Consider the following 25,543-nt stretch of genomic DNA (forward strand, 5'->3'; position numbering starts at 1 on the left):
TAATGCTTCAGACTTCTGGTTCTGGAACACCACCACTGTGTTCAATTCTGAGTCAGTTTCTCCACATTAAAAACCCCTCTAAATGACTTTGTTTACTTCTTAACAATTTAATTATGGAGAAAATGTGAAAACTCAGTAGGATTCCCCTTTAATATTACTGATTTTAAACTCCATTGTTTTCACCAGCGTCATAATGCATACAGTAGCCCACTGTACATTAGAACCTACAGCCCCAGCCAGGACACTTTGGAAATCAGTTCACTTTCCGGGGGCTGTTCACTCTGTCATAGGTACGTAACTCTTCATGTTGCTCTTAAGGAATGTAGTGGAAGAAACAGCATCTTTCCTTGTTCTGAACAGATTTTAGAACAGATTCATCTCCGAGCACAAACACAAACGGACTAGGTTGACATTAATTCACGTTCAGTTTAGCTCTCAAGTGTCCTGACTGTACCTTTAAATGTAAAGAATCACTGATGTATGCAGTCTGTACCTGAATGGTAACCTCAGTTCCTTAGCACATGCAGATACAGTCATGTGCAAAAGTTTGGGCACCCCAGGTCAAATGACGTTTTTGTTGATTTTCTAAGTCTTATACACATTTCAATGTACATTTACTGTTTATCTGCTGAATTTAACATATTGAAGAAAAAATAATAAACATAAAATGTGGCCTGTGCAAAAGATAAGGCACATAGTAATTTTTTTCCCAATATGTTAAACTATGTTAAAAATTATGCACTAAAATCTGCAAAAAAAATGCCATATTTAAGCTCCCATTTAAGCTCCCTGTAGAGGATGTGTTCATTTAGATAATCAACAAAACATGAAATTGTTCAAACTTTTGCATATGACTGCATTATATGGGCACTCAGTCCAACCCAAATGTATTTAACAGATATACTTGCCTACTGTGGTAAATGCTTTAGACTGAAAAATAACAGTGAATAAATGCAAAGTTAAAGTTGTGGGCTCTGTTTAACTGACCTGTTAAGAAACAGTTCTGACCATTGTCAAATAAAAAAACCCCTTCTGCACTGTCCTTGATCCACAGTATTTCTTGATGAGTAGTATTTCACTGTCTTTTTCAGACAAAATGTATATTAGCTTTTATTTTTCTGGCTTGTCTCTAACCTGTTGAAACAAGAAAATTGCAAGCAAGAGTCCCCCCAGACTTCAGTGAACTCTATGTGCATGTACAGACGTAGTTGTATTATTATTATTATTATTATTATTATTATTTCTTTTCTATTGGAGAATGAGTAAAAGAATATTGTATCTGTTCTGTGTAATAAAGTTCAGAATATTTTCTTCTACTTTTGCTTCATTACATCTCAAAGACTACCAGGAGGTTTGTTTTCTGAACAGAACTAAATAAGAAACACTCTCACTGTGTTACTGAACGCTCCCATCACGTCCTTCTATTGCCAACCCAGAAAGCACAGAGCCAAGCGTTAACCGAAGCTTCCAGGAGACAACACGGCTGATCCGTTCCACCATATACACCAAAAGGAGAACAGTGTTCTTGAGGAGAGCCCGAGCGTGTCTGCTCTCTGCGCTGTTCTCTGGCAGCCTGGCTGGCGCGCCGGAGCCGCCACAGCCAACAAATGTCATGTGGCGTTAATTCGGTCTATCAGTATGCTTATTTATTCCTGGGCTTGGCTGGCTGGAGGAGTGACAGCTCAGTGTGAGTTCCAGAGGGGAGATCCTGGGAAGTCAGATAAAGAACTCCACCAGGGCTACACACGAGGAAAACACAAGAGCAATTGTTCCCGTTTGTTTGTTTGTTTGTTTTATTTTCATTTCGGAGCAAATTTCCAAGACAAAAGGCGAGCGCTCCCCCGCCTCTGTCTTTGTGAGCGTGATGAGCTGTAATAGGTCTGTGACAAAGGCTCGAGGTGGAGTCTGAAGATACACGGCTGTCACATCATTTATTAGATTTATGTTTGTTCCCTCTTAAGATGAATATTCACCCACATTAACTGCTGCTTTTCAGATGCTAATTTTCTCATGAGCAGTTTCTAGTTGGTGTCAACCCCTTTTTTTCCGGCCAGTTGTCCTGGATTGATTATGAGGTGTCATTTTTCACCAAGAGAAGCCAAAATATGGCTCATCATCTGGAACGCACGGAAGCCTGGAGAGGCCAGGAACTGTTGCTGTGATTTCTAGATTGTTATCTTGAGATCACAAGATAATTAACTTGTTACCTCAAGATAACTTGTGTTATCTTGAGATAACGAGATAAGTAATGTGGTATCTCAAGATAATTATTTCAAGATAACAAGATATGCAAATTGTTATTTCAAGATACCAATTTTGTTATCTTGAGATAACAAGATAAGTAACGTGGTATCTCAAGATAATTATTTCAAGATAACAAGATATGTAACTTGTTATTTCAAGATAACAATTTTAAGATAACTCGTCAAGATAACTTGGTATCTCAAGCTAACAAGTAACTTATGTTGATAGTATTTATTATTTATTGATAGTTATTTTGAAATAGCTTTCTTTTAACAGCTTTGTTATCTTGAGGCCACAAGATAACTGACTCTATCTCAAGATACCTTTTGCTATCTCAAGATAACAAGATATGTAACTTGCTATTTCAACATAACAATTTTGTTATCATGAGATCACAAAATAATTAGCTCGTTATCTAAAAATAACTTGAGATAAGTAACTTGTTTTCAACATAATTTTATCTTAAGATAACTCACTGTCTCAAGATATTTAACTTGTTAAAGATAAATTTATCTTGAGATAAGATAATTAACTTCTCTTAAGATAACTTATCTCGAGATACGTAACTTGTTATTTCAAGAAAACTTTATCTTGAGATCACAAGATAATTAACTCGTTACCTCAAGATAACAATCGTTATCTCGAGATAAGTACCTTGTTATTTCAAGATAATTTTGTTATCTTGAGATAACAAGATAACTTGTTATCTCAAGATGACAACTTTGTTATCTGGAGATGAAAAGATATGTAACGTCATCTCAAAATAACAATCCAGAAACTGATAACTACCTCATGGCCTCTCCGGACACCCGTAGGAACGCCTTCGTTATTCCAGCATGCAGCATCCAAAGTGGCAAGTTTAAATAAATAAATAAATAGATCGATAAATAAATCGATATCAATCTCTGACTGACAGTCTGTCTCCACATCTCCTTTCATCCTCTCCGCCCCACACTTTCCGAGCTGTTGTGATGTCTGGCTCTCAGCTGAACAGGAGAGAATGCTTCCTGATTGTAATTCACACATTGCCTCTAAAACACTGCAGCGGCTGTAGACGTTCGTCAGTGTCGAACAATCAGCCGAGCCAGACAGAGGGCTGCGTTTAAACCCATTTTGCCGGAGTGGAACTGGGGTCTTTAATTAGGACAGTTGCCTCCCTCATTTCCTCGCTCGCAGATGGCACTGGGTTTGTTTGCGATAGGAAATCACAGCTTGCCTTTGAGCCTCACTACTTAACTCGCGCACTTCTTCTTATTCCCGCAAGCCATGTCTGTCAGTGCTGCTCATGCGTGACCCTTCACTGAACAGCGGAGTGGAGCGCTTACTGACTCCTCACTGCTACACACACTAATTACAGACAGTTCCAAGTGTGTCTTTTGTTTAATTGAACATTTGAGGTGGAGTGACTTTTTATCGGTTCTGTCTAAGAGACATACCTGTGATCTATACTTAAGGTTTGCTAGAACTTTTTTTTTCAGAAGGTTCTTTAGAGAGCTGACCTATCTATGCTCTGCCCACAAACGCATTCTTTTGTAGGTACAGTTATAAGGTTGGACTAGTGTTACTCCTTTTTTGCATAAAGACCACTTTTTCGTTTAAGCTCCACTTTGAGTTCCAATGTTCTTTTCCAGAAAACTGCGCGAAAAACCTCCAACACTAAGTATAAAACACAAATAATACTTCATATCTTTCAGTATTTAATATGTCCACTCCTTTACACACTCAACTGCCACTTTAATGCCTCCATCTTTCCAGTCTTGAAACCAACCAGTTACAGCTGTGTCCTCCCAACAAAAGGAGTTTTCACTGACATTGTTTACTCATCAAAGAGACACTAACATTCTCATAAGTAACTTCCTAAACACACTTTAACTCACACATTATTTTCTTGTGCATCTAAACTGACCAAAAAGGTGAAATTTCTGAGATGAAGATAATCCACTTCCATAAGGAAGAGGAAAGTGAAGTGGAAAACAGGGGTTTCCAAAACTGGAGTTCAAGACCTGACTGACCAGCAAAACTGTCCCCATCAGATAAACAGCACTTACAGCTTTCATCTTTGAGAGAGAGAAGAAAATCAAGCTCCACTCTTTCTTCAGATCTGAAAAATCTACAGTTCATCCTTCCACTGCGACTCAACACTATGGATCTAAAAGGATGTGTAGTGGTCAAGAACCTGTGAGAAAATGGACAAAAAAGAAGAACATTTGCACTGGCACAACAAAACTGGACATCTTAGATGTAGAGCAAGGTTTTATGGACTGAAGAATCTACATTTGAGATGTCTGGAAGCAACAGAAAGCAAAGAAAGACTCCTCGAACCGTCTACAACCTTCAGAGACAGTCGAGATGCATTGATCAAAGAAGCTGCTGGTGTTCTCAGAACAGTGGATTGACCATTGTAGAGTCCAGACGACAACATCACTGAATGTGGGATTATTTGGATTGTGAGAAGTAGAAAATTCAACCGACTGCTAAGACTGAACATTGGAGGTGTGGAAAAAATATCCCTGCAGATTTCTTTGAAAAGAAAGTCTCCTGAAAAGAACAGAAGCTGTAATAATGGCAAAGAATGAATACAGTACATACTGAAGATTAAGACGTGGAGGCTTCTGTGTAATTATCTGTTAAATATGTTTTCTGCTTATTTCCTTGTGCTTTTATTTTACCTATTTGTTTTTCGGTTTAGCTGTTTGTGATCGCCAAGGTTGTTTTCTTCTGCATTCAAAACCTAGGAAGAATTACAATTAGACTGCCAAAAGCATTCTATTTAGATACAACATTTTATTATTGTAAGTCTTAAATATGAACACACAATCTCCATAAAGAAAAACATATGAAGCAACAATTCCTTTACATTACAGGGATTTCAAAGAGACTTTTATTTGGCCCTCTCCAGGGAGTCGTATGAGAGGGGAGTGATGCATTTATTCTTTTTTCAGAGGTGACAGTTGGTCGGATGCTATTGTCGAGAGATATTTTGCACCAACTGACCCATTGTAAAGGTGCAGATTTTGGCCATGCACAGACAAGCACAACTCCTCTGCTGAAGAGAACGTGGTGCAGTGACAGGTTCTCTTCAACCAAGCGTCTTTCGAAGTTCATAAACCCAGTTTACAAAGCTCACGTTCCAAACACGTATCACAAACAGCCCTAAAGAGTGGGTGCAATTCAAGTACTGTGGACTGTAAATGTAAGTAAGGAAAGATGATGAGTGTGGATCGTGGATGAGTGTGGATCATGTTATGTTTCTCTGGATTTGAGAGGGAACTCTATTGCACCTACCCTTTATATGGCTGTGAGCCCAAATGCCCCACAAAAAGAATAAAGGGAAAAACAAAAAGAATATCCAGACAAACTGTAATGCTTTACAGTACATCTTCATAGGTAACCACATACAAAACTCTCTGCCATAAAGCAGCACAGACGCCATAACCCATCTAATTACAACCTTGTGCTTGAAATCCACCACAGTAACGGTGGCTAATGTTGTTTTGTATTTAAGACTCTTTCAAGCTGTGTGCCCAGTTCTGTCTCATTTTCCAGGCATATTTCAGTCCTGTCTCAGTTGCTGAAATTTGCCTTGAATGTTGATGTATAAATCCTGACGTACACTGACACCAGTGTTTATGATACATGACTATATGAATTTAATAAATGGTTGTCTTTGAGGTACTCGGACTGAAGAAATGGCATTTATTCAACCAAAAACAACAAATCAAAATCATAATAAAAATGAACAGAGGCTTAAGTAGTCCATACATTTGACCTGTAATATTAACTCGTCAAATCAAATGTCAAGATACCGAGAGTGACGATGCATAGAGACAGTGACGAGCAAGTACGTCTAACCCTGCTCGGTAAAACATGCGCAAAGCACACTACTTAATGTCAGATTTCACAATGAACAGTTTAATGACAATATTTTAGACGTTATTTTCTTAATGCAAAAACCATAAAGCAAATTTCAGAAATAAATTACATGACTCCAACCAGAGGAGCAACTTAAAATAGAAAAGTCTGTTGCATTGTATTAAACTGGTTCACAATTTTAGTAAAAACAGGTGCATATTTTTCCCTTTGTACATATTATATGCATATAGATAAGAGAACTCAGAGTAGTCATGATGAGTTATGTGGGGATGGGGAGATTGGAAAGGGGTCACTGGAAAGTCAAAGAGAGCTCGCAAAAAATATATATGGATGCAAGTGATTCGACATAGAAATCAAATACTCGTTTAAGACGCTGCCACTTCAATAAAACCAATGCTTTTACTGGTTAAGTTACAGGATCCCAAACAACCTTCTATTTATGATACAACAGTTGAAAATCAACAAGTGTTAGCTGATAGTTCTTTGGGCTTTCTCGGTCAGTGGAATGACGATGTGTTGCTCTTGGAATGAATCTTTCCCCAAAGCCCTAAGACGTCAGCCCTAGTCAATTAAAACGGGATTGTGGACTTTGGACTGTGGATGGGATTTTGGATGCAACATTGCTTTCATCGTATTAAGATAAGAAAACAGGAACACTCAATTGGTTTATTTCATGTTACATTAAATTATTCGAAAAAAAAAAAAAGTAATTTCTGGTGACTAAACAAAGTGTTAAAGGTGAGTTTCTTAATGGACCTGCAGTATCCCCACTTTGCCTTTATGCTAAATATGAAAAAGTTACACATAATATTTACCAAAAAGATAACAAAAATTCTGTTTTTCTCCTCATTTATATTCATTTCTAAAATAGACCTTATCACAAGCATAAATTACGAGGAATTATTATGAGGAATAGCATCCCCCAGTTTTCTGGGAAAGTGTGTTAAAGAAAGATAATAGAAGAATTTACAATGATTCTTGCTTCTTGAGGTAATTCACTGCCATGACCAATCCAAAAAGGGAGACAAAGGCCCTCTTAATCACAAGCCTTTTGCTTGAAATTTCATTTTCTTATTAAATATTATATTAGGATTTTAGGACTTACAACCAGTTAAATAGAACTACAGTTACAGAAATAACTTAATATATATTTATAGCTATTAAATTAGACAAGCCTCACCTCAGGTGGCTTGTTTTCTATGGAGATATAAATGTTGCTGTTTCAGTGGGGCAGGGAGAAGATAACAATGCAAGAGATTCTTATTTAATACAAAGAAAAATGACAATTACTCATACAAAAGAGTAGTGGGGAATCCCATGCACGCTCTGTGCTTCCGTTGGTGGCTGCAGGTGTTGATATGAGTCGTAAGAGAGATGAGGCCATTTCTTTCTGAATCCTCTTCGCCATCAAAACTTGAGCAGCAGCTGCAGAGCGAGGATGAGGAGTAAGCAGATGGGTGTGTACGTTCCCGATGTGCCACTGTTGCCGTCTTGCACTGCACCAGGTCCTAAACAATACATATAACTTAGCATGTATACATTTCTCAGCCTATAACACACCTTAACCTACCTTACCTACCTTTGGTACCTTAAACTACCTCAAACCTACACTCATTGGCCATTTTATCAGAAACGGCTATCATATAGGTGCACTGTAGGTTTACTATTACTGACTCTACCCCATCTGTTGCTGAATATGTCAGTCACTTCTAGCCTGTCCATCAATTTGAGACCACAAGAGGACCATCACTGACCATATATTGTTTGGGTGGTGGACCATTCTCAGCACAGCTGTGACATTAAAACAGTAGTGGAGAGCCCACCAGGCACAGCAGCCCTGCTGGGACATGTTTAAAAACACTTGAAAGCTACACTGTTCAAAAAAAATCTTTAAAAAACAGGAAAACATCCAGCTGCAGGGGTGCCAGACAAAACCTGTTAATTGACAGTAAAAGTATGTTTTCACAGTGAGGGTAAAAATCTGTAATATTATGGTCATGTCATTTCTCAGAAATATTGCCATTTACTGTGATTCAGCAGTTTCACTAGTTCAACTAGTTATTCTGACATACAGTATTATACCATAATTATAATGCCAGCCATTAAAATAAACGCAAATGTCAGTGAAATAAATGTGATAATTTGTTTGAACTTACATTTAATTTATGTAAATCACCAGCAGCAGTGTTAAAATACAGTATATTTCATTTGCATGCATTTAACCTTTAAATAAAACAACATACAGATATTTATTTATTAATATTATTCATTTATTCTGTAAGTTTTGAGGATTTGGAGATCTCTCTGGTGGAGAATTTTGTAGCATTGGTTGTGGGACCTCTTTCCTGAGCAGATAAATCTGAGCATTGCAAGCACATTTAAAGAGTATTCAAGAAGAACTCAGTCAAAACTTGATGGATGACGTGACTTCTGAGGATGTAAGTCAAGTGTAGCTTGTATACAGTCATCATATCCTCATCTTTATACTGCTGATTTTGCATTTGAGGCCTAAACATTGAACCTGATCTTCCTTTTGACTTTGTGTGTGATGTTAATATGTAATGTGACATGAAATCTGACCTAACACCTCTGACTTTTAAGTAATTACTTCAAGCAGCAGCACACAGACGCCATATTATAGCATTTTTTCCCTGACTCATTAGGCCTGACACAATTATTACAGTCACTTAATCACAGTTATTTGAAATAATTAATCATTTAAGTTGACTGCAATCATTTTCCACAGTCCTCAGATTTTCCTTACATTTCAAAGTTGTATTGTGCTGAAACAAGCAAAGTGTGAACTGGATGTGTTGGGCTGAGGTGAATGCTGTTGCAAGCAAAAGTTTGGGCGCCTGGTCAAATTACATATATATTTTGTTGATTTTCTAAGTGAAAATAGCATTTTCTATATGCACATTTTAATGCACAATTACTGTTTCTTTGCTGAAATAACTATTGGAAAAAAAAAAAAATATATAAAATGTGCTTCTGCACAGATATGTTTTATGTAGATAAGTTTTGTATGTTAAACAAAAATTACAAAATAGCCAAAACCAAATTGAGCACTAATATTAGCAGAACAAATGCCATATTTGACTTGACAATCTTTGTAGAGGATATGTTAATTTTTTTCACCTAGAAAATTATTTTTTTTAACAGATGGTATTCAAAGTTTTGCATCTGACCGTAAATGAAAGAAAGCTGTAAATGCATTCATTATTACATATCATGAGAAAATGAAAATTGGTGCTCGAACACCAAGCATGAGTAATGTTTATCTGTTAGCTATGTAGCTAAATCATTTTTAGCATGTATACTAGCAGAATTCGTGTTTTTTTTTTTATTCGTATTATTTTCACTTTCAAAAAAACTTTGACTCTACATATGACTCTGTGTAACTGCAGACAACAGTGTAGTGTAACAGTGTAACAAGCTAGATGGCTAATCAGAAAATCAGAATTTCATGGCCACTTTGATAGTTGCAATGAACAAGAGAAGATAATCACAATTATTTATAATGCATTTGATGGTTGGCCTGGTAATGTTACTTTTTTCAATTTTAACAAGAGATCTTACACAGAGCAGCTTTAATGTCACTGTTGTGTTGAGAATTGTCCACCAAGTAAAAATATTCAGATAACAGTGATCCACTGATAAAGGGATCGAAGACAACTCATGCAAACTGTGCATAGAAAAAGATATATATATATATATATAGTCTCTATCAGTGCACCTTAAGGTGTAGCAACAAAGTAATTGTGTCAAACAAAGAGTCCAGTAACACAGTGCTTAAAAATCCAATGAATGTAGGTCATGTTACTTTATCAGTAAACCTAAATAAGAAATAAATACTTTTTCTCTGATCTTTCAAAATATTTGTCAGTTTTGACTAGGGTTGACTTACTAAATTATACTTTTCTCTAAAATGTAAGTCATGTTATTTTCTACAGTGTTAGTAAGTTTGTAGTACTCAATGTAGATCAGTCCATGTTTCATCATTATTAGATATTAGATGGGTATTAGGTGTGGTAGTTCCGTTCATTACAAACCTTCCCACAACTGATTGTATTCAGTGGCTGTTTGCTCTAAAACAGATGAAGTCACTTCTAAAAGAGAAGCAGTATCCACTAAAAGAGAGATTATATGAAACAAGACACTTAACAGAGACAGCAGAGGCTATAAAAACCCAACAACATCGAGTGGCAGCTCATAAGCAAACAGCGCGGGCAAATTGAGTGAGCACACAAACTGCTCCCCTGCTCGCACCCGCCGGTGCTATTAAGCACCCAATTCAGCCTAGATTAGCTGTTGTTCTTGCCGCTCTATTTACCTATTAAGCCAACTTAGATGTCAGAGTATTTCTGGCAGGGTTGCTGCGCTGTGGCGGAACCAGGTCATCAGGCTGAAACGGCTGGAAGGGCAGAAACGGCCCGGCTCTGGTGATGAATGCCCATCCAAGGTCTTTAGTGCTCGCATTAGGATCATCAAAGCATCTGGTGTCCTCGTGCCAGACCCGCTCAGCTGTCCCCTCCTCTCCCCAAGCCCCCGCTACCATTACCGCACTATAACTGCACACCCTTGACCCGTCCACTGCGTGGGTCAACTGTAATTGCAGTTCGCGATAAACAAGCTAATCAGGGAAGGTGCTTGGTAACAAGATAGCTGATGGGGGGCCAAGGGGGAGGCTTGCTGTGGGGTGGTAATGACCACGGTATGAACCGTTCTGGCTTTATTATCACTGGAATTCAAAACCATACAGCGCTGCTGGCTTTAGAGAACAGAAAGTGTCTGGGTGTCTCTGTACTAACAGCAGGGAGATCAGGATGGCCATTCATTTACTCGCCTTTCAATCAGCCTTCACTGGGCCGCCATTCACAGCTAATAACACAAAAGTAATAGTGTTACTGTTAAAAAGGGAGCACAGCAGGACAATTCTGTCAACCATGTCAGCGAACAAGAAACGTCTCTATCTGTAGTAGGCGTTGTTGAAAGATGTGGCTTTAAAAGTTTTGGGTCTGTTCCAGATTTTGATTATGATTAGACAACAAGGGCTAAAAACAGCACACAGCGTTAGATTTGCAGTGATTATCTAGTTATAATCATTTCAGTGTACAGTGATTGAAATCTCTCAAAGCACAAATAATAGCTGAGGCAGACACCCATGAAAAGAAGTGCAGGGTAATGGACATTTTATCAGCACTGCATCGAGAAACAGCGACAGCTGACAAAAAGATGTGGTTTCTCCAACTTCCCAATGTCAAGTGACATTACTTTTTTTAATAATGTCATTGTGAGATTTTCAAATAGAGTTTCTTACTCTAATTGTAGTAAATTGAAATGTACATTAAAGTATATTTACATTAAATAATGCTCTCAAACGGCTTTCATTAAAATCATCCAAATAATTTCAGCTGGGGTTGCATATCTAATATATCGCTGCTGTCGGAAGAAAACCTTGTATCTCCGTTTTTCAGTTTTTGACATAATTTGAAAATGCCTGCTACTCTTTACATGAAGAATGGACCAAAAGAAACAGCCTAAAATGACTTGGGAAAAAAAGTCTGGTTCCACTGACTTACATTAAAAGTAAAGTAGGTTTTTACCTTCTCCTGTAAAGTTACTATTTTGGAGAAACAAAGTTTTCTTCCAATATCACCAATATGCTTAACTGCTGTGGTGCTGAACTTCATTTAGTTCAGCATAATTATTTTTTTAGTTACAGTTTAATACCAATAATGGCAGGGGACATATAAAACTAATAAATATGGCAAACAATATAGCAGACCTGCAGTCTTCTGTCCTCTATCCCCCATAACAAAAGCCAGAGAACAGACGAGCGGCCAATTTCCATCTAAACAAATGTTATACTATGGCATTATACGGAGTGACTATTAAACTTTTCGCTTTGATGGCTCTCCCAGAATGCCTTCTAATTTCCCCTGGATTTGCTGGAGTTCACTAGCCTTTCTTTAGGGACAGAGATCCAATTATACCGCCACAGCAGATTATACTCAATCCGGCAGTCGGATAATTAGAATAATACCAGTTTCTCACAATCAAATTCAAAGTAATTAATGGCTCTCTTGAGAGGACACAGTCATCATTCCCACTCTCACTGTTTTCAATTTAGGTCAGACATTCTGTGATGTGTATAAAAAAAAAAAAATAAATAAAAAAAAGCACAATATCATTACCGAAGTTTGACAAGGGCAAAAGCCCCGTATGCAGAAGCTTAACAAGCAATGACATTGCCAGCTCTTACGGACATCAATAAGCTCTAGACATTCTGAAGTAGTGACAGGGTACTAGACAGAACAAAAATGTTTTAGACTACACAGGCGTGTACTTACACACAGCAGATGCAGGCATGCATAGCCACAATGAAGCCATGCCATGGTGCGTGTGGGTTAGAGAGGAAAAGAGAAAGGAAGAGAAAGAAAACACATTTAAGCAACACTGGATGGAAAGCGTTCACCACCCCACAGTGATCCCACCGGAGACAAACTGAGGCACGGCAAACAGAGCCATTCCCCCCCAGCAGCAATTCAGACTGTCACTCAAAGTGCTGAATTTATTATTGACATTACGAATTGGATTTCAAAGCTAATAAACCCCTTAATAGGAGTGGCTAGTCGCCAATTTACAACCTGACAATCAGATTCTGTCAGGCGACACACAACAATTATATTAGCTCGTTCATGTTGAGGAAATTTGGTGTAGCAATCTCGCTGATCGACTTGAGCGTCACCGCAGCGACTTCTCCTCTGTCTCAATGTGGTTGATATGAACATGGCAGCATTCATTTCTTTGCTTATTTATTTATGAAGCATGCAGAAACAGTTTTGACGATGGGCAAGGGCTGAAAATCACATGCTCATGCTCGGTACTAACCTTGCAATAGTGTCGAGCTAGTGGGCTCAATTACTTCTACATGAGCAAAAACAGACACAACAAAAACAAAGACAACAGTAGAAGAGGCAAAAGCTGTAGATCAGTCTCAGAGAAAAGCACATTAAAAGCATGTTTCAGAAACAACACCGGACAAACTTCAGGTATGATAGGAACCATTCTACTGAATTAGTTCAATATTCAGTCCCACAGTAAAAAAAAAAAAAAAATGAAGTATTGAAAATTCAAATATTAACAAGGAATATGTTATGATCTATTTTAACACAATGCATTAATTGAGACAATAATAAGCTAAATGTATACAAAATCATCATTGACAGGGTACTTTCTATTTGGAGGTCGCTGTCCCAAACCCCTAACTTTCAATGTGTGAAAATAACACTTACATTTTTTTTGTCTATGTACTTTTTAAAGTTTAAAGTATGTTTTCATGTCACTGTACAAACACAAAGAGTGTTAGTCCATAGGTGGAGCCCTATTTTAGCCACACTGCTGCAGGAAGTGAGACTGCATCCCTGTCCATATGGCCACATGGTAAGCATCTGGATCCCATTGTTTTAAGTAAATATGTCCCAATTTTTTCAAGATTACATTATATTAAGAATAGTCACTATTTGAACACATTTTCTGCAATTAAGTACATTTTTTTGTGTTTTAATATTGTGATTTTATGTTTATACAACTGTTCAAAGCTGTATTTGCTAGTCATCTACTGCGTTTTGAGTTTTTTTAAAATTTAGCTAAAACTGCCACCACCAAAACAGTCACTAGTGGTACATTTGGTAAAGGTTTGATAGTTTTCTGATTGTACTGGAAGTGATACAATGGAACGTTCAAAAACGTAATCATCATACTTCTAAAATCATTTTAATAAAATAAACATCATTAAGGTACAGGATCACTCAAAGCAAAAGAGTTTTGTCTAAAGTCCCAGTCAGTTAAAAGTCTGAAATGTGTTTTGAACTCTCACCTTGAACTAATTCGGCAGAATGATGCAAAGCAGACTTTGCAATTATTTCCAGTAACTGTTGTGGGATCATCAAAACTTGCTTAAGTTTATTCTGTATGCAAAAAAGATAAACTGACATATACAGTTCCATATGCATGAGCAAGCTTACCGTATAGAACAAAGCTTGTGTTTGCACTCCCAAGTTTGTTGATGGCAACGCAAGTGTAATTTCCATAGTCTGTCTCGGACACGTTGAAGAAAGTCAGCTTTGATAAGGCTCCAGAATCCTCGATCTCAATCCCATCAAAGCCGTTAGAGATCCTGCAAAACAAGTCAGCAAATCGAGAGACTTGAATCAGCTCGGCACGTTTTGCACTACATCAGAGGTTCTTTTGAAGGCCCGGGTAACATTTACGACAGCATCGGCATTTCTCGGACATGGACCGGCAGCCGGCCCGGACACATTAAAGAGGGCACCAGAGCTGGAAGGCATTATCATCAGCGACACCCGCTATTTAATCACGACACCGCTCTGGGACAACTTTCCCTTTACTGACATCAAAGGCAGTCTGAGTGAACATATTGAGATGCATTTCAGCCAAATGTGCTTTGGTTAGAACGCAAAGCGTTTCACTTCCTGTCAGCCATAGCAGGATATGGCATCAGGAATATTCAGCTGGTAAAATGCGGAGCTTTTAACCTTCTGCAATATCTGTAGCACTCAAAGAGATACAAATATAATGTTACATGCTTTAATAAACAGTACATTACATTAAAATGTCATGCTTTTAGAACAGATTATTGAATAAACTGTCAGAAATAGACTATGGTTTATAGTAAAAACTTCTGTTCCACCTTCCCCTAAAATAGAAATGTCCAGGAGAATGTTCCTCCTTTTATCTCCACATATCATGTGGTAATCTTTTAATCCCTGTCACTCAAAATCAATCACAAATGATAACACAAGGTGCACCACCAAGAATTTGTTGTAGTTTGAGCTCCAGTCGCATTTATGACAAATAAATCCTATTTAACTCTGATACCTCACATATAAATCTTGATTGCTAAAAACCCTGAACATAACAAACGTACTAGCAATAATATATAATGATATCAATGACGGACTTAAAGTTTTCTATAAAATTAATTTAAAAATTACAGATAAATGCTAGAAATTATGCAATATCGTAACTTGTTCACTAACTAGTATGACGCTTTGGATTTTTACAGTATAATCTGTATAATTTAATAACTCTGACTTCCCCCAAAAAATGAAATGTTGAATGAAATATATCTTTAAATACCGTCTGGTGTCTAGATGATAGTGTTTCAATCTACACTGTAGTTATTACTGAATAAAATAACAGCAACTACAACAGTAATGACAGACAATATGACAGTTATTCCAGATTTCTGTATGTTAATGAATCAGTTAACAAACATCAGATTTACACAATTATCCCTTTACTTCTAACGCGATCAGCCAAGACATGTTCGGTGCCCGAAGTCTACTTCTTTAGTTCTGCACTGAAGCTACAATGTTAATGTAGTTAACAACACTGGAAGCTTGTAACCACCAATTAGCATTGTGCAAACTGTATGCCTAAGTTATCACACTTGCGCAGTGTGAAGTTGTTAAGTGATCCCAAATAGACTTGGTTATGAGGTTTCTGACACTGTACGACAAATGTTATGACAATCACATAGACAAAGAATACAAACAAACAAAACAGCAGTAGCTATCTTGAAGTCTGAATTATTAACTTTTACCCATGTTTATAGATAGCAGTATTCTTTACTGTCAGAAACACTGTAAACCATTCATCAGCAAAGTCAGTTTAAGATCAGGGGTAAATTGGGCAAACTTGACCGATTCCTTTAATGAAAGAATACTGTGGGTTGAAAAGCTACAGCTAAAATGGCTCTGAATGGCACCTCTATGATCACAAATGCACTCAAACTCCTGACCTCTGCATGCTGATGGGAGGCTTTGTCAAATGTTCATCATCTGACCTCAAACTATGACCACAGATGTATGACTCATGTACAGTCATGGATGCACTGAGAGTTTGAAGCAGGAGGCACTTTCTTGATTTACCTTCTGTCGTCTCTGTACCACTCAAAGTCTGCCTCAGGTACAGCGTCGGCCTCGCACTGCAGGACCCCTCTCTGACCCAGAGTGACCCCGACATCTCTGCCCTCAAACACGGTGGGAGGGTCTACAAACAACACATATAACAGATAAGGCATTTGTGAGTGCAAATAGAGTCAACAAGAAGCTGCAGTTTCTTAACTCAATCTCAACGTCTAGCCGTTTTCACTTATTTTAACCCTTCCAGGTCTACTCTAGTATAAAGACTTTTATTGTATTTACTTATTTGTCATCTATAAGTCACTGAAACAAACTAAAGAACTGCAACATGTTTGTTCACAGAAGAGGACATATTTAAAGATGATTTAAATATAAAAATATTCAAAATATTCATTTCTGCCATGTCTTTGGTATTTCTTGTTTTTGCATGCAGTCTTGTAAAAAAGTGTGAAAAAGCAAATGGGACAAACTGATGAAGGACTCACAGTTGACCACCAGCTGCATGGTCTTTGTTTCTGTAGCAATGTCATTAACTGCACTGCACTCGTATTCTCCTGCTTTCTGTCTGGTAATGGATGGGATCTCCAGATAATCGTCATCTGAACCGAGACCGTCACCTGAAGACATGAAGGATAAGTGGAAAATAAGGAGAAGAAAGTGTACAATAGTCTCAACATTCTGTGCATTCTCAACAGACTGCTGCCATCACCCTGATTTCTCAAGTGATGTGTGGTTCAGAAAGCTGAGGCCTTTATTTAGCATAGTCATTAGCATATCTGAGTCTCACATAAAACAGCATGGGACTGCATTTCACTTGGAGAACAGACTTATATAAGCATGCTGTCACTTTTCAAACACAACTTGCACTTACTAAAGGTAACAGTAGGTGATACCTCTTGTAGATGACTGAGAAAACATGTCGGCTGAGCTTAACTCCAAAGCGTTTGAGCGAATTTATAGATTATGTATGACTCATTGTAGGTAAAGAAAGTGTGAGTGGAGATAAGAGGTTCATCTTCAGATCCAAACATTTGTGACTGCTCAACTGCTTTCAACTCGTTGTGTATTCACACAGGCAGACGCAGCTGGAATCTACACAGAGAGCAAAGCGCCAGATTTTCATGTTTGCCAAAGTTGAGACATTGAGGTAGATGTTAGTCGTGGGAATCCTAGTGAAGCAGTCCTCAACGCCAAAAAGCAGCACATGCTTGACTTCAACAAAAAACACTGCAAATTCCCTGGCGCGGTCGGTGACAGTAATGCGGTGCCGTGTATTCGCTGTGGTGGGCTGTGAAAGACAGCATCTCACATCGGGGAGAGGCTGCTAACGAGTAGCACCTCCGCTCACCTGATGAGGAGTGTCAGAAGAGCACCCTGGAGAAGCGGCATGTTACATCTCAAACGCTCCTCACCCCACAGCAAGCAAAGGACAAACACTGGGGTTTACATTTTAAAGATCCTTATTCTGCTGTGATAAATTGAGAGGGAACTTTTGTGAAGGCCGTGTTTTTGCATACTGCATAGTACAGCACTTTCACAGGTGACTAGGCTAAACCCCAAGAACACCAGCCAGTCTCTCAACAATCATTTTAACTCCCCCATGGTGTGCATGCCTTGAAGTGCCTCTTATTACATTTTGTTTAATTATTTCTCACAGTGAAGCACTGCAGATTCTGCCAGTGTGGATTCTAAATTTTAATAAAAAACACATGGGTGTTTATAAGTAGAAGGGGAGATATTTCATTATGATTTGAATTTGATTAATAGTTATTTTATGTACAGTAGGGATGTATGTGATTAACCGATTAACCATTAATGTACAAATAAATAATTCTTCAGTTAAAAAAAAAATCTTTTGCTTTTACTTTATTAACAAAATCTCAGTATGACAGCAAAGAACTAGCAGGAAGGTATAGCTGATACAGGAGTGGTGGTGCACAAGCATGATCTGCAAAGAAGATCATCAGAAGGAAACTTTACCTGTGACTTCATCAAGTTCATGACTATGCAAAGCAACATTTAAATAAATAGAGACATTTTGGAAATGTGTTGTGAGACTGATGAAGTAATAATAGAACTCTTTGGACACCATCACCAAAGGTATGTTTGGAGAACAAAAGAGCAGCATTTGATAAAAAACAACACCCTGCTGACTGTTACGCATGGAGGTAGATCCATTATGATTTTGGGGTTGTGTGGCTGTCAGACGCACAGCAAACACTGCATGAGTAGAAGGAAGAATGGATTCCACAAAATATCAACAAATTCTGGAAGCAAATGTGACAGTCAGTCTAGACACTGAAGCTGAGGCTGGCCTGTACAACAAGATAACACTTCAAAAAATACTGTAAAATCCATGTGAACTACCTTTGGAATGGCTCTCACAGACCTCTGACTTAAACATCATTGAAAATCTATGCAAGATGCTCAACTAGAAGCATTCTGCAAGAAAGATTGGCTAAAAGAAGAACAGAAAGACTTCTAGCTGGCTAAAAAAAGTGTTTACAAGCTTTGATATTTGCCAAAATGGGTGTTACTAAGTACTGATTTAGTAGGGTGTCTGTTTGCACATGCCATAATTATTGTTTCATTTTTTCATTTTTTTTATTTAAATATAAAATAACTGAGCATTAACCTTTGCACAAAATGTTAATTTTCGGATATAACTGTACCTGCATAATCAATAAGGTGGTGCTCACAAAGCAGTACCTATAAACTAAAATCCAAATTAAACAGCACTGATTCTCTCTTTTGTCGGCTTTAACTGATGAGTCTAACGACACATTTTCCTTGTTGAAAAAAGACAAGATATAAACTATTTTTCTGTGAATTACCAAAGCTTTTGCAAGGCAAATGATTTGTCATTATCTAGCCAGTCTTCATCCAGCTCTGATCAGTGAATGTGTCTGAATGGAATCAATGAACTATTATATGAAAGCGATTATTCATGTCTTATTCTTTGACTTCAATTAAATATATAAATGTTAGTAATATTAAGAGCCTGGCTGCTCTACCAGAGTGAGCTACATTCTGCCTTCCAAAGTCCCTATATAAGTGAAGGCCGGTTTGAAAGTGTCCACTGAAACCCTTAAAGAGTTAAAGCATCTGTCATGGTGAGCGGATCATGGACATCCGCTATGCTGTCAGACACAAGGTAAATATGGAGCAATGGCAGCAGGTGCACCAGAGAAGCTCTTCAATCACACAGGAGTGATTGTCAAAATGAGAGTATTTATTTCCATCATGGTCTAAGCGCTTCATGGCTGCCATAGAGGATCATATCAAAGAGCAGGACTTACAGGTGTGACAATTCAAGATTTGGCTTTGGCAAGCACTGCAATGCAGACTTATTAAAATGATTCATATTCTCTGGTCCGTCTGTGTTTTGTTTTGAAAATGCTGTGACGGTTAGAGAATACTGTCTCAGGTGTTACAGACCACAGCACTATAGTGCACTGCCAAAAGGTAAAAGCTGAAAAGTCCACAATAAATAAGCTGGACATTCCTAGTAAACACATTCAAAAGGATAAAATTAAGGTTTCTTTGGGAACGATTCCATAAAAGAACCACTTTAAGTTCTGTAAAGAATCTTTAAATGAACAGTTCTGTAAAAGAACCACTGCAGTGTTTGAGATCATCATAGAAATTTTACATATAGTAAAGGTTTTACAACCTGACCAAGAAGTGTCTAATTTTGCTGTTTAATCTTATCTTCTGTTTTAAAGCATCTATTTCTGAATTACATGGTAAAAATTTGATTTAACACAATAGAAAAAATTGATATAATTTTATTTCGGCTTAGAAGATGCGTATAATTTTATTTAGTTTGTGCCACAAACTACCGTTTTGAACAAGAAAACGCATTATCGTCACTCTGACTAAATAAACCATTAATAAGCTCCTACCAATTCAAACTGCGTTCTGAGTGAGCCTGCATGCTCGTTTGTGAAAAAAAACATAATTCATTCAGCAGTAAAGGAAGCCTTGTGAATCTTTTATACAGTGATAGAAAACACGCTGGCGCACAGAAAGCTGAATTTCACCTGATTTATATTTTAGAGTGTAGTGTCACATTGCTGTGATGAACACAGCCGATATACAGTGGTATGCAAGAGTGTGAATACCTAGATCAAATTACCATAAGGAATGGGGCTTTTAGGGAGGCTGCATGTGAAGAGTAGCTTTATTAGTGGATTTCCAAACAATCGTCCACAAAACAGGCAGGGGTAAACATATTAGGCAGCACAAACTAGAAAACAAGCTCGGCTCGAATAAAGGGAAACGAGACTTCACAAAGCACAAGGCCATACAAAGGCATTTGTGACTCACTGAGTCTATAGAATATGTCACAGGTATGCGTGTAATGGTGGAAGGGTGGAGGCAGCGAGGAGCAGGAGATGGAATGAGCTATTCCAGACTGGGTAGGTCCAGAGAGTCTTCCCAGAGAGGGGAGACAACATGACAATGACAGGCTTGGTTAATTTTCTAAGTGAAAGTGTACTTCAGACGAATCTTAAACATAGCATTTTTCTGCAAATTCAATTGCACACTTTCTATTTATTTTCCGAGTTTAATATAATGAGGAAAGGAAAAAAAAATCTGCAATGTGCCATAACTTCCACACTTTTCTCAATACATTAAATTCAGCAAATAAACAGTAACGATGCATTAAAATGTGCAGAAGTGTGTTCTCTGTAGAGGATGCGTACTTATTTCACTTGAAAAAGGCACCCAAACTTTTGCATACGACTGTGTGATCACATCAAAATCCAACGGCACTGTTATGCTACCAAATCGAAAAGAGTCAAACAGGGTCTTCAACACGGTCTGATGTAGGTTGATCTAAAATAGACATCTGTAAGCACTGAACGCAGCACAAGGCCAGGCTGAACAAGTCAAACTTTCACTCAATAAAGCATTCTGCCTGAGAACTCTGCTGCTCAAGCTTAGCTCAGGTCAGCACAGCCAAGTGCATGTAGAGAGAAGATCTTGTACTCCCCCAGATGGAGGAGGACTAAATCTCTATCTCTGTGCTTTTACAGTGAGGCTCTGGGTTTGAATGTTTAAGCTTTTAGTCCATGTCTGAAGAACAATTATTCATTTAATTCTAAATGTATAACATGGAGAAAGACAGAGGAACAGCTTTATTGCCCACTATGGTAGTCAGTGTACATTCAGTGTGAGCAGTGCTAATTTGCCAGCTACATCTGATTAGTCTTATCCTTAAAATGGTCATTTTACATATAATACTTGTAGTCAAAGATGGTGAAAATTATAATGGGAACAACATTTCCTGTTTTCATCTTCATCACATCAGGGGTACACAGATATAAATATCTGCAGTGGCTGCTCTGACCACAAAGCCAATGAATCATGTTGCCAAAGCTAAGAATTTGTGGCCAGATTAATAGAAACATCTTTATTGTATACACATTGCATTTACAATCATCAAGCATGTTTCAGCAACAAAAAACAGTCAGGTGTTGCTTTGAAACGACTTATCCTCAATAAGAATGGCTGTCGTGGTGACTGTGGTGGCCCCTCCACTGAAGTGGTCCACTCTGCTGTCATTTTATCTAGGTTATGAGTTTAGCTACTGCTGTGATGGCCTTTCGATGTAACACCAGTTTACTTAACACGTTATTTATTCACAAGCTTGTGTCTTTGAGTGATATTAGCAAACTTCAGCCAATGGAACAGTGTCTATGATGCTAGGTGGACCATTTCAGCAGGGGGAGACCACCAGTCACCACACCATCACATTAGCTACTGCTGTAGTTACAAGTTAACGGATTCTGACAATATTTAAATGGATGCAATTAGTTCTGTATTTGACCAAACAGGTTTGCTGAAAGGGAAAAAAGATGGTAAAACTCTCCAAGGAAAGCGACTAATCGGTCTACAGACTCTGCATTTTAACAGGCCAAAATGTTATGGGCAGAGCAATGTCTACCCTGCATCGCACTAAAAATAAAGGTGTCACAAAAAAAGCTTTTTGGAGTGCTGTCATAGAAGAACCACTTTTGGTTCCTTAAAAATCTTTTTGGTTAGCCTTACACTGCAGTTGCATGCTGTGAGTTGCTTGCAACTGACAGCTGACAGTTACCTGAAGTGATTCAAAAACAAAACAAAAAGCTACACCCAACACATTTGGTTACTTCAGTAGTTAGCCAAGTTGGCAGCTATTATTCCTCGATGTCTATATATCAGTCTTTTATCTATCTTTCTATGGTACATTTGAAATTTTGTGTTGAAATTTTTATCTTTCTATGGTACATTTGAAATGTATTGTGTGATTTAAAATTTAATGGGTAGCCATTACAGTTATAGCCTACTTGATGCTTCACTCATCCTACTCTAGAAGCACAAGTTATCAAAGGGCACATCTCAGTTTCTGCTTCTGTGATAATTTTCAGTTTTTCAAAGGAATATGAGCTTTGTGGAAAAACAAGTAAATTCAAAAGAGGACAAAATATATCTACGCTAATTACAACAGCAGCAGAATAACAAGGAAGAACAGCCATTTAAACAGCTGTTAGCATTAGCTGGCTAGTTACAAAAACGTTCACTTAAAATAACTCACTTTGCTGTCAGGAAACAGACAAAATCAAAACTACAAACCTTGAGTCGCTCTGTTTTATTTTCTTGTCCACTGATTTGGTGAGATCATAGTTTTAAAGTATGTTTTTTGTCATGATCATGTGATGTATTATCACTGGGTTGACTGTCTGTTTCATGAAACTTGAGACAGGTGCAACTGTAGTTTCAAGTGAGTTGCAGGACCATTTACATTTTGGATTTCAGGGGCAATTTAGTTTCATGTACGTTTCAAGCAACTAAAGTTGCAGGAAAGCAACTATACCATTTAGAAACCTTTATTTTTAAGAGTGCAGCAATGAGAAATGACAGTAGTAACACAGTCAGTGACTGTACAGAGGCACCCAAACCTGTCAGTCATGCCTAACAGGATCTGGGATTGGTCAGTTTGAATTATGTGGTGCAAACAATACAATTATGTTTAATAGCGCAGTTAGATCCATTAAGAAATCTTCAGCCTGAACTATTCCTGCTGTAAAAGATTTGCAGCATCCATAACACTGGCTGTGAATTTAGCTGCCAAGTGAAGTGAAGAGGAGAGCAGAGAAGGGCTACTATGGGAAAACCCAGTGTCTCCGTTTTGTTTTTCAGAAACATTTAAAGTTGCTTCTTTTCATACCCTCCAGCCATGCTGCAGCTCTGAGAGTAAAAAGAATGGGGAGAAAAAAAAAAATCAATTCGATACACCTTGAAATTTTGTGATGATTAGGCAAAACAGGCTAAAACACTGATATTGTCCCGTGACAGAAGAAGTGGAGAATATTTACAGAGGCAAGGATGAAGAGAAAAGCCTTTACACTAGAGCAGAGACCAGCACTCATACACTTGCACACACACACACACACACACACACACACACACACACACACACACACACACACACACACACACAAAACTGCAGAGATGCTCCACAGAGCAGACAGGGAATGGTGAGGGTGCTGAATAACTGCAGCTGCATATATGGAGAGGCATGTTACGGATGCTTCACTCTGAGCTGGTAGGGGGAACAGAAGACAGGCATGGACAGATTCCTCTGTGAAGGGCAATAAGTGTGGATCGTTCAGAAAAAAATCACACAGAATGTGTAGTTTCACATGCTTATGACAAAATTTTTTTTAAGCAAAAAATAATATATCAATTAAAGTGACGACATGGCAAAAATACAACACCATGATGTTTGGGAAAAAAAGTGTATTTTCATGATCATATCACTAACACTTTACATTAAGGGTCACAAATTAAAGGTTAAGTTTAAAGGTTAGGGACACAATGATGAAACTCCTCCCACTCATCCTGCAGTGAGAACAGCAGTGGCAGTAATTTATTCAGAATTATTAAAATAAGAGAGGTGACAAGGAGTTACTGAAGACAACTGAATCCAAACACATGCTCTCCTGATCACCTGGACAGTGCGGCTGTGTTTAGTTTATTGTCATAGCTGAAAAGCTGTGGATTAAACTAGATGGAGGATCACACTTGCACTCAAATTTAAAACTATCAGATGTATGATGGCTCTAAGGTAAGATAACAATCTTTATTAATGTATTTGCTAGTACACAGTTTAATATGAGGTCTGACTGAATAACATTACAGAGCAATATTAAGATCACTTTTTGAGCTCAGACAATGTGTTCAACATATGGTGGCAGTATAAGAGGAGACTGATTGAAGGACGGTAGAGAACTCTGGAGCCAGAAATCTGGGCAGGTTCCTTTTGGAGCTTGAATGCCAGACCCCTACTGTAGTAATACTAGAATAAGACTGAGGAACAGGAATGAGATGAGGGTGTTTTTTTTTTTAAGTGCATTTTCATGATCATATCACTAACACTTTACATTAAGGGTCACAAATTAAAGGTTAAGTTTAAAGGTTAGGGACAAAATGACAAAACTCCTCAGATTCATCCTGCAGTGAGAACAGCAGTGGCAGTAATTTATTCTGAATTATTAAACTACGGATGCTAAAAGGCATCCTGAAGTTAAGGTTTGGTGGACATAGCAACAACAACTAAGCAAAGGAAGACATTACATACTTAAAAAAATTAGTAAATGGGTAAACCGTTAACTGACGGTTTAGTTTGTCATAATAATCATCACGTACGTGGGGAGACACAAGTGTAGTAATTATTAGCAAAAATATAAAGACAGTTTAGTGAGGTAACTGAATATGTGTAGGTGAAAAACAGTAAAGCCCAAGGAATGTGTTCTAATTAATGACAAATCAGTAGATTAACTACCAGATAAGTAACAGGACTAACACAGAAGTAGTAGTTATTTCTCATGTTACTTCCTAATACTAGTAAATACATCCATTATTTCACTGGCAGTGTGATAAGCAGCGGGTAATACATAGTTCAAGAGTAAATAAACTATGAACTAATAATGGACTAATTATCAGTTAAAAGAGTACTTAATTACTAGTTACTATTATTGAGTACTTAGTTACTCAATAATAGTAATTAGTTACTTATGCAATAATAAACAAGTGGGAGTGCCATATCGTAAGATGTTGTAGGCATGAGTCAGAGGGCCTTTAATGTAAAGTGTTACTCATATATATATATATATATATATATATATATATATATATATATATATATATAAATAATCAACAAAATAAGACACTGGCATAAAGAGCTGAAATCAAATTAGCTGTTTGGTGCCAAGTAGGTCCTAAACACTGGATGCTGTTGTTTACAACCACTCTGTCTTTATGATACATGCATTTGCTCAGTGTTCTAAAAGCACTGACAGTAGTCGTGAAATACTCAGATTGTACCATATTGTAATTTATCACAGTATCAATAATAAACCATCCTAGTATGAACTATTCATTATATGTCCATTATATTTCCACATTTAGAGAATGTCAACAGA

The 25,543-nt window shown here is 37.7% G+C and overlaps 1 protein-coding gene across 4 annotated transcripts in view; it reads right to left on the reverse strand.

Annotated features, from left to right (window-relative positions):
* Nucleotides 1-5,736: 5,736 nt before the first annotated feature.
* The window catches only part of ntm (neurotrimin), a 405,658-nt gene continuing 385,851 nt past the window's right edge, over nt 5,737-25,543 (reverse strand). Inside the window, exons 4-9 of one of the 4 annotated variants that reach the window (XM_036594356.1) lie at nt 16,556-16,687; nt 16,077-16,197; nt 14,148-14,299; nt 13,012-13,047; nt 10,170-10,247; nt 5,737-7,625 (exon numbers count right to left, since the gene is read on the reverse strand). In XM_036594356.1, coding sequence (XP_036450249.1) covers nt 7,525-7,625; nt 10,170-10,247; nt 13,012-13,047; nt 14,148-14,299; nt 16,077-16,197; nt 16,556-16,687 — 620 coding nt within the window. In that variant the 3' untranslated portion in view covers nt 5,737-7,524. The remainder of the gene's footprint in view (nt 7,626-10,169; nt 10,248-13,011; nt 13,048-14,147; nt 14,300-16,076; nt 16,198-16,555; nt 16,688-25,543) is intronic. The other 3 variants (XM_036594354.1, XM_036594353.1, XM_036594355.1) reach the window with 3 other exon arrangements.

This window comes from Colossoma macropomum, unplaced genomic scaffold (genome assembly GCF_904425465.1).
Source record: "Colossoma macropomum unplaced genomic scaffold, Colossoma_macropomum, whole genome shotgun sequence".
Lineage (NCBI taxonomy): Eukaryota > Metazoa > Chordata > Actinopteri > Characiformes > Serrasalmidae > Colossoma > Colossoma macropomum.